This window comes from Astatotilapia calliptera, chromosome 22 (genome assembly GCF_964374335.1).
Source record: "Astatotilapia calliptera chromosome 22, fAstCal68.1, whole genome shotgun sequence".
Lineage (NCBI taxonomy): Eukaryota > Metazoa > Chordata > Actinopteri > Cichliformes > Cichlidae > Astatotilapia > Astatotilapia calliptera.
The window spans coordinates 8,114,324-8,124,866 of NC_137442.1; the positions used below are offsets into that span (position 1 = coordinate 8,114,324).

The window sequence follows — 10,543 nt, forward strand, 5'->3', positions numbered from 1 at the left end:
CTTCCACTTGATAAAGAACAATTTGCTGGCTTCACAAAAGTCTTTAAAATTATTTAAGCAACTCCAATAACTAAATTGAACTACTAAAAATACTAAATTGGTATTTGTATGTTTATTATGCATGTTAGTTAATAGGTTTTAAACCTGAAAGCCTTTTTGTGTGAGGCTAGTTTTTCAACCAAGGTGTAAACTTGGCAATCAGGACTTTAATAAAATACAAAAAACAACTTTGTTTGGTTTAATTTTCAGGTTTTAATGTTTTATTTCTGAGTTCCTGTAATGTTATTATAGAGGTGATTATCTTTCAATTGAACTGAGAAGAGCAGACTTTGAGTTTGAAATGTTTCATGCATTTATTATTCAGGTGCTTGTCAACATTAAGCCTTTATTGCCATAGAAATCAGACATACATCTTAGCACTTCCAGATGCACATAAGCTCCACTGGTCTTCAGACATCGGTGCTCAGTCCCGGTCGATCTCGACCACCCTGCCAGTATGCAGCGTTAAACTCATCTTTGACTTTGTGACGGTCAGAATGATGTCACTACAACCCTTAACAGCCTCCTCCTCTTCTCCCCGTCTCTCTGAGCTCTCAGGAAATGAAGTTGGTTTGCGGGATGATGCTCTCCACTTTGTGATCTGCAGGATTTGCTGTGGCCTCGTAGTTACAGATGGTCACTTCATGTCTGTGAGCCTTAAGAGGGGCAAACAGGAAGAAACAATTCACACACTGTGTTAAAACTGTAGATTTTGTGTTAAAAAGAAAAAAGACTTCTTCAAAGTCTTTATTTTGCTTTTAGCAGTGACTTGAACAAGACTGTCACAGATACAAATGCTGGGATTTGTAGAGGGTGACAACAAAACAGTACATAAAAAGAAAAAATAATAACCATTACCCATGCATTTTAAGGAACAACACAATAAAGTGGCCAAAAAGCAAAGAGCTTTAAATACTTCATGAAGTGCCTGCAAATGTTTCTCTGCCATCATCTCTCCAGTCACATGTAAATGCTTTCAGCTGGAGTAACGTCTGCAAAACATGCTGATAAATTAATCTTTAACTAATTTTCAGTGATTTCCATTCGATAGTTAAATGTTTAGATCTTCAGTGATGATCAGGAAGCTAAAGACACCTTTAATCTTAATCAAAATCATCTAAAAAAATAAATAAATAAATTTAAAAAAAAGAAAAAAACAAAAAACCTGATGGTGCCACAGCCGAACTGATCTTTAACTTTAAGCGTGCTTTGTAACTCCTTTGATGCACACATAATGCTGTCTACCAAATAATGCATCGAGGCAACAAATATTTAGGAATAATACAAAGGACAGAAATGACTGTTTTGTTTTGATAATATGAAATGTGTTTAAAGTGCTATCACAGGACCACGCGAAGTGACTGACACACAGAGACTCTGTAACGTCAGAAAGATGGCAAAGTACTCGGGAATGAATCTGCTGCCCTGAGGATAAGTGACAAAAAAAACAAAAAAAAAACAAATCTTGTTTGAGTGTACTAATGATGTGAAGCAAACGGCCAAATCAATCATGGAAATGCCAGAATAAAACTGATGCTATCAGAACTGATTCCTGGAAACATCCATGAGTATAGATTCTCGCACATAAGATTATAAATAAGCCAAACAGTCTCATCCATAGACACTTGTATCCTGTTTCCAAGACGCATAGGTTACAACCTAGCTGTACCCGTCTGTTTATTAGGTGCACCCACCTTAATTTAATGTAATCTAATGTAATTGTCCTGCAAAGGTTCCTCCTTAGGAAAGTGTAAACATGATTATCCTGCAGGTTGTGGTTGCTGTAGATTAGTCACACAGAGGTTACCAACATTTAGTCCTCATTAAAGCTGGAACTGCGAAGCTCTCAGAGGACCTTCAGGGAAAAGGTTGAAATGCAGACAACACCCTGAAGGAAGATTCTGCCTCAGTGGATTTTAGAGAACCAGCCTCACTGAGACAGTTCGAGAAATAAACATCATGTAGTGGAAGTTTGGGTTTTTTAACACAGGTGGGGAAATCCCCCCCAAAAACAAACAAAAAAAACCAACAGAATGGTTCCCCTACATCAGAATCTTCTTATAGTCACTGATAACAGTGGTTCAAAATTATGACTGAACCAGTGAAACATGGGCAAAAAAAACAAAAAACAAAAACAAAACTAAAGCACAGTCGTGACAAATAAACATGCTGAAATGATCCCTTATAGCACATCAGTTGATTAGAAAAGAGAAACACAGGAAGCAGCTCATCAACACTGCTTTTCTTTATTGTTGTTGGAGTTGAGACTAACCTCTGAATACTCTCCTCTGAGGCCGATGTAGTACACCCGGGTGCTCTCTGCTCCAAAGTTCTTCGAGATGTGGATGGAGAGGTGCTGAACGTTGGAAAAACGAGCGATTCTAGACACGCAGAGAGAACGAGAGAGCCTTTAGTTAAAGACAAAGACAGCAGAAATGCAAATGTACTCCAGGAAAGCCATCATGTGGTCTCAGTGTGAGAACTATATGTAATATTATACAAGTCTATGAAAAGAAACTGGCAGAGTGGTGGAAACTTAAAGGATGATGGGATGAAGTAAGCGTGTTCATGACATTTATAATGAGCGCGTTAATGCTGCAAAAGAACACAGACAAGCGAAAGAAATGTCTCCTCTCATCTTTTAAACACTTCTTTGACCAGATTAAGTTTCACAACAAGCATCAGTCATTTTGGCTCGAACATAACGAAAGCCGTTAGACTGTCAGAGCTATAACTTGGAGTTTCAGAGAGGAAGGAAAGACCAAACCAAAATAAAACAACCACAACTTTCGTAGTCTTTGAAAAATGTAACTACTTTTATTTAAATTTCAATTAAACAGGCCACCTCCCAACTGGTGTTTTTTTAACTGAACTTCACCTTCTATTTCTACTCTTAATTAAGTAGTTTTAAGAGGCTGGGGTGAATGTTTTCGTGCCCACACCTAACCAGAGTGAAAATGAAAGAAATCTGTGAGTGGGTAAAAGAAAAAGAATAGAAAGTGTATTAGCACGCGAGCTTGTTTCTTCCACTTAAACAAACATGTTCTGCCATCCGTTCATCAATATTTTGGATTATTATCTCAAATTCTCAAGTTATTTTCTCAGTTGTTTGAGTCAGTAAGTTGAAATTTTGAGATATTATCTCAAAATTTTGACTTACTGAAGGCAGAAAAGGCTTTTTTCAACAGCTGAAACAAGTTTTCATACATGACCGGCAATGATTGTGTGTTGAACCCAAGCAGAGCCTTCAGAGAGCTTTCCAGACTTTTCCAGCATGTTGGAGCTGTTTACTGTCACTAGGGGGCAGTGTCATGAAAAAAATGAGCCTGTGGGTTACTCTCGCTTGTGCTGTTGTTGATCGTTCAGCCAACTTAAGTCAGAATATACAAATATATAAATAACAGTGGTGTCCAAATTCAGGGGCTGCATCCTTCGAAGGACCCAGCCCCTGAATTTGGACACAGCCACTGTCTTTGAAATGAAGTAAAACAGTGTTAAAAAGGAAACGTGTCCACTGCAGCCACCATCTGTCTCTCTACTGCTGCTTTCTTAAAATCTTTACTGTTTTTTTTTCCCTCCCCATCCATTCTTGCCATGATAAACAACCAATCAGCATTCAACCTCAACACCCCAGCCGGGCGTGTGAGGATCATTAATTAAGGATGTCCTACACGCTAAACCGTCACTCTGCATAGCCAACTCAAACAGACCAACTCAGTACTGCGAATTCGGCCCAACAACGTAGGAGGTTCATCTGCATACTGTAGTTCCCTGAACCTCGGCTGAAAACACACCAACACACACAATTTCTACATTATGTAGAGACGCAGGCAGTCTGTTACGCGTGGCGTGAGAACACACCGGAAAACTTGCTTTTCATGAATCCACAGAAAAGTGAGAATAATGTGATGATGATTTGTCAACTTGGACGAAAATGTCTGTTTAACACGTGCACTGCAGTGAGCGATTTACACATCAAGCGTCTTCTGCGTGGGCGTTTTCTTCCTGCAGCTATTAAACTGGATGCTTAATGTAGCAGTGAGTGTGATGAGTTTTATAGCTCTTCCACAGAAAGATTAACATCCATCTTTCTGGAGTGCAGGAGCATTTTTATGTGTTTTTGTTTCTTTTGTTTTACTGGGTATTACTCTGTCATTTACTGGCGTTCATGCTCTCACTTTGTTGGGTACTCCAGCTCAGCGGCAGGATCTCTGTTGAGTCTGAAAGCTTGTTCGGGTTCTCTGCCGGTGTCGTCAAAGGACATCTGAGGGATGTTCTTGTAGCTGAAAAGCCCCAAAAAAACCCCAAAAACCCCAAAAGTCCAACAATTTAGCCATAAGACATCACCATCAAGCCAACTTACAACAAATCAACTAAAATGTTAATGTTTTCCTTTCTTAAATAGAAAAAGTATCATGTCTAAGTTGGAAAACGATGACCAAACCATGTAGATGCACCGCCTCCAGTTTCCATCTACGTTTTCCTGCAATAACTCACAGAGACAGGCACTCACAGTCGTATCTCAGCTGGATGAGAGCTATCATTTTCTCCGGAGATGATGATGCCTTTTAGCTTCACACTGCCGGTAAAACTGAAAGAGATGACACACGGTTACTTTGGTGCAGACGCACGCTGAGACGCTGAGGCAGGAGCTGTCATGATAAACAAATGCAGAGCTGGGAAAACAAAGAAATGAAATTAGAACCAGCTTTGGTTTAAAATTACAAGAGTCAGGGCTAAAATTTATATATAACTGATGAAAGGGGACCTTTGCTGCTCCATATTTTTAATTCAGGGGATCCACTGGAGCTGGACCTGTATTCACAAAGTAGATCCTGGTGAAGTTAATACTGAGAAGTTTTCTAAGAATCCCTCTAATAGTTGGGCATTAAATCTGGCAAAGATAAAAGATAATCACAAATTGTTTTACCTCTTACATGAACTCCCAAGATAAATACTGACAGAAGTGTTGAAGAGGACTCGAAGAGGCTGAAGAGGCTCTTAAGCAAAGAGAAAATGTGTAGTGCTGCTGAAAAGCCACTCCAAGTGAGAAGGCAGAATTTGTAGTTCACATAATTACAATAATTCATTATTAGAGGATTCTGAATGGCTGATTGTTGACTGATTTCAATTGCTGATATTTTCAGCCCAAGTTAGAAGATTCTTATGTTTGTGAATACAGGCACTGACTAAATGACTGATACAGCCCATCTTTATCTAACTGACCACTTTCAGGAAGCCTGCTGAGGGGCACCTGAGAACCGTGCTGCCTGAAGATGAACACATTAATGAAACTCCGAGCTTCTGCTCGCCCCATGACTAAAAGTGAATCCCTTTAAGAATCAAGGATGTCAAAACATTTAACTGTTTATCCATTACTTAATTACTTTGGTCCTTATCCAGTGGGATAGTGGGGTCTTTAGAGGGCTGATTCTGGCCCACGGGCCTCATGTCCTTTGAACCATTTGTCATGTCTCACATCTGCAACACGTGCGTTAGTATGCTACAGACTTCTGATGTGCAAACAGAAACTCTGACATACGGCTGGGCGATATGACCCAAAATTCATATCTCGATATTTATTTAGCTGGATGGCGATATAGGATATATATCTCGATATTTTTTAAAGCCATAAAGTAAGAACAAACAGAGTTCTTAATCAAAGCTGTGTCCCAGATGTCACACAGGCACTTTTATTAACATACAGCATAGATGTACATGAAAAAAATTACTCAAAAATAAATTATGAGCATTTATTAAAAATAATGCTCCATAAATAAAAGAAAACAATGTTGTTTTTGTGCATAACAAAAAGCTCACAATTGTGCAGTCAAAATGTAAACTAAAAGACGATGAGCATAACAAAGACAGATTTCACAGCTGCTCTGTTCCCAAGTTCTACTGCGTGACTCACAGCCTGGAGTTTGAAATCCGCTTCGTAAACATGTCGCTGAGCAGGTGCCATTTGTGGTCCACACACACACACACACACACACACACACACACACACACACACACACACACACACACACACACAATACGGTAATATTACGTTAAGGCACAGTACGTATTACTCCGCGAGGCTCCAGACTACGGTAGCCGTAATGCTCCGACAATCCATTAAGCGGTGCAGCTCCGTAGCTTACCAAAGTCGTACTAAAACATTTTTTGACAGATTGCTGAGCGCCGTGTACCACATAAAATCGGTTCGCGGTCAGTAAGCACAGCCGGAATTTATACATAAGGCGCGCTATCAACTTTCGAGAAAATGAAAATCATTGCATGGCGTTAGCGTGGTTAGCTCGTTAGCGCGGTTAGCTCGTTAACACCGTCCAGCCCCACGCACTGGACGATCAGCGGTAACTCGTTAACAGAGATTTGCCCCGTTGATGCAGTTATGGCGTTAACGTCACGCTGACAGCACTATAATAGCAATTTCCAAATATTTTCTTTTTACTTTTCTTTTTAAAAGTATAATACGGAGCCCGGCAAGGGACATGGGAGAAAAAAATTACGATGAACTTTTGCGAGATCTCGCAAAACTAACTCGGGATCTAGCAAAAGTCAGTCTTAATTTTTTTTTCCCCATGTCCCTTACGGGGCTCCGTAGTATAAAAAGTATCTGCCCACAGATTTTATACACTAAATCACTTTGAGACACATACAGTGTTTTTTGTGTCATACAGAAATAGAAGAACATGCAGGCATGATGATGATGATGATGATGATGATTATCATTTTGGGACTTACGGTATGTTGAACAGCAGCTCTTCATCTGCGTCGCTGTCCACAAACTACAAGCAGAAAAACAAGGCGTTATGGTTACAGAAAACAGAGGCAGCCGCAGATGTTTGCGTTTGATATGACGTCACCAGTTCTAATTAAGAGCTTCACTAAAATTAAAGCGGACACAACAATGTCTCATACTGAAACTGTGCTCAGGTGAAAAAAAAAAAAAGCAGACAGCTGCGTGGGAAATCATAAACAACAATATTCACAAAGCTGATCCCTCCTCAGCTGTCCCGAGGCTTCTTGTGAAGCTCACAGAGTCAAATGTGGCTTATTTTAAAAATATTTTATAAATGACATATGAAAATATTACATATCTGAAGGCAACAACAGTGTTTTTGGATCTGTAAGACTGTGTGGGAGGTTTCATTAAAGTCCCTGTTGAGAAATTCTAAGACTTCAAGGTGTTTTCCATTTAAATGTGACTCATTTTGTGATTGTTTCAGAAAACAATTTTTTTTAAAATCACCTTTCATGATTTTTAAAATGTCCTTTTTAAAAAAAAAACTAAAAAAAAAAAAAAAAAAAACCTCCAAATACGATCAGAACTGTGGTGGAAAATATACATTTTTCCCCCACATTTATTCTCGACTTCTTAAAAGACTGAAAACATTGAAATCTCTCAGCTCCAGATTTGGGTCCTTGACTGTTGACTTGACAGGTCAATTTGGGTCCAGTTTTGGTGATTTTTTTTTCTTTCTGCTGCTCTCTGCAGTAATTTCATGCCTGACTTTGGTCATTTATGGTTATTTTGCACTTTTGTGATCCTGTCACGCATCTCTGTGGTCATATTGTATCTTGCTTTGATTGTTTGAGGCCATTTAAGTAAATTCGTGGTTATTTCGAGTGTCTTTTTGGTAATTTCTTGTGTCTCTGTGCAGGTGCTTTGAGTCTTGTTTCTGACTTTTGTGCTCACTTTACCAATCACTGATTGTTTTACGTCTCAGTTTGGTTGCTTTACCCATTACTTTGATTATTTTTGGACACTTTATGCACCTGACTGTGGTCATTTTGTGGTAACCATTTTCTCTCTGTTTTTAAAGGTATTTCTGTGGTCAAGTTTCACTCTTTGGTCATTTTATAAATACCTGTGATTGCTTTGAACCTCTATTCAGTTCTTTTGTTTTTACTTTGGATATTTTGAAGTCACTATGCATCAGATTTTGCTTATAATGGTCATAATGTTATTCTGTCCTACTTTAAGGCAACTTGGAGCTTCTTTTTGTGGTTGTTCTTTGCATTTCAATTTTTTTGCTCGGGGGTCACATTATATGTCTCTGTGGTCATTTGACAGTCTTCTGTGGGGTTTTTTTGAGTTTATGCGAGTCTTCTGTGATCATATAATGGTTTTATGTGCCAATTTTATGCTTTATTTGTGGATAATTTGTGTACCTCTTTGGTCATTTTATGTCTTTGTTGTTTAATTCTAACCATTTTTGAGGCGCTCTCTCTCTTTAAGGCAATTCTGTGGTCGTTTTCTCTTATTGTGATCACTTTGTGGTAATGTTTTTTCTCTCTTTATAACCATTTTGTTTCTATCAGTGTCTTTTGCGCGTGTTTGCTGCCCTGCTCCTGGTGCACCCATTTACAAACCAATCTAAAATCAATACTTTACCTTCATAGATCAATATCTGGTAAAGTTATAGGACTTGAAGTCAAGCTGCTGACTCCATGACCAGGCTGAACCTGCACCTCAAAGCTCGGTAAAGTTTAGTTTGGATATTGCGCAGCTCCGCAGCGTGCGCTCTACCTGGACACCTGCCCGGGGGAGAGGCGTTACCTTGTTCCGGTCGTTCCGCTGGTCCCACGGTTTGAACACCAGCTTGCCGTCTCCGTCCCGGCTCTCGTTGAGACACTGCAGCTTCTCCAGGTCGATCTTCTGATACAGTCCATACTCCAGGCCCCTCTCCGCGGGCTCATGCTCACCCTCACACCCGCATCCGTGCCCGTGACCATGACCGTGTCCGGACATCGTGGCCGGTTTCGTTAATCACTCCAGGTAGAAATAAAACGTAGCGTTCGCGCTGGAGCGTTTTTATAAAGTGAAATGAGCTCAGCAAGTTTCACTTGGAAGCGTGTAGTGACGTCTGCGTCAAGTTACGTGAAGTCACGAGGTAAGTTCCGGTGCAAGAATTTCAAAATAAAACTTCAAAGGTTTGCGTCAATTCGAAACGTGGTTTAGTATTATTTATCACTCAGTGAAAAAAACCCCTTAAAACCTGAAAAAATCTCTTAAGTACTTTTTTTTTTTACACCTCTACATCTCCTTTAATTTTTTTCAAACTCACTGATTAGCTCATGTGCACCTTGGTCGTGTGATTGAAATCACCTGTCTCACATTGATTACCATTAAAAATTGTTTTTTTATTCGTTTTTATTTTTTTTTTTGACTGATCCTTCTCATTCTAAGCAGTAACTTTGTCTTTCTGTAAATTTGAAATAAGGTCTAACCTTTTTTTCTTTCCAGAATGAGCTGTCTGTACGTGTCTTTTCCACAGTTCATTATCATTACTGCAGTGATTCCAACATCCAAAAAACTAAAAAAAAACTTTTTGCACTGAATTATTTCAGATTCCTTTCGTGCATTCAGACCAAATTCCCTTTCTGAACTGTTAAATTACTAATAATCATGTGGAAACACATCAAATTAAGCAGCTGATACTTAAAAGACTGAGAAGTTTTAAAAATGGCTAATTTTAAAATTAAAATGCGGTGAACAGAATAATAGCCTTTGGAATTTAATTCAAATGCTTCATTTGTGCTTCAGATACTGTGCATTGTACATTTTGTAGGTGAGAAGATATCTAATGTGTTGCATGTATTGTGGCCCAGTAATAAAGATCCTTAAAAGTAAAATAAGATAAGATAAGATAGAACTTTATTAATCCCTCGGGTGGGTTCCTCTGGGAAATTCGATTTCCAAAAAAGCACAGCACCGACAGAAGTTACAGAGTTACAGAATATTATATATATATATATACACACACACACACACACACATATATAATACAGAGACAATATAAATAAAATATACGAAGGGGATAAATAGAATAAATAGGAATAAAAAATAAAAATACAAGTGAATTGCATATTTCAAGTATTGAGGTCTATTGCACTGTTGACTATTTACAAAAGTATTGCACAAAAGGTATTGCACAGTGAGGTGAAGAGGCACTACAGCTTAGTTGTTCCCTCCTTTGTCCTCCTGTTTCCCCTCCCTCTCCCCTCCAGAGAGGAGTTAAACAGTCTGATGGCGTGTGGGACAAAGGAGTTTTTAAGTCTGTTAGTTCTTGTCTTGGGGAGAAGCAACCTGTCACTGAACAGACTCTTCTGATTGTTTATGGCCGTGTGCAGAGGATGCCCAGCATTGTTCATAATGTCCATCAGTTTCTTTAATGTCCTTTTCTCTGCCACTGTCACCAGAGTGTCCAGCTTCATGCCGACCACAGAGCTAGCCCTCCTGATCAGTTTCTCCAGCCTGGATGAGTCCTTCTTTGCTGTGCTGCTCCCCCAGCACACCACAGCATAGAAAAGTACTCCAGCAACCACCGACTGGTAAAACATCCTCAGGAGCTTCCTGCAGATGTTAAAAGACCTCAGCCTCCTGAGGAAGTACAGTCGGCTTTGGGCTTTTTTATACAGGTGCTCTGTGTTGCATGACCAGTCCAGTTTATTGTCCACCCACAGCCCGAGGTACTTGTACTTGTTGACCACC

At 39.3% G+C, this 10,543-nt stretch overlaps 1 protein-coding gene across 1 annotated transcript; it reads right to left on the reverse strand.

Annotated features, from left to right (window-relative positions):
• Positions 1-328: 328 nt before the first annotated feature.
• On the reverse strand, positions 329-8,971 carry pithd1 (PITH (C-terminal proteasome-interacting domain of thioredoxin-like) domain containing 1). Its single transcript, XM_026156926.2, has 6 exons — positions 8,609-8,971; positions 6,790-6,833; positions 4,553-4,630; positions 4,218-4,322; positions 2,312-2,420; positions 329-695 (listed from the first exon to the last, which is right to left on the reverse strand). The coding sequence occupies exons 1-6, from the start codon at positions 8,798-8,800 to the stop codon at positions 594-596; spliced, it is 630 nt and encodes a 209-aa protein (XP_026012711.1). The 5' UTR covers positions 8,801-8,971; the 3' UTR covers positions 329-593.
• Between the last annotated feature and the right edge of the window lie 1,572 nt (positions 8,972-10,543).

Bases quoted from the DNA above. Each gene is read 5' to 3' on its own strand.
- pithd1 (XM_026156926.2), bottom strand. From the start codon at position 8,800: ATGTCCGGACACGGTCATGGTCACGGGCACGGATGCGGGTGTGAGGGT. The intron at 6,834-8,608 runs GTAACGCCTCTC...TTCTGCTTGTAG, and splicing joins AGCGGAACGACCGGAACAAG to TTTGTGGACAGCGACGCAGA. The intron at 4,631-6,789 runs GTAAGTCCCAAA...CATCTCTTTCAG, and splicing joins GAGCTGCTGTTCAACATACC to TTTTACCGGCAGTGTGAAGC.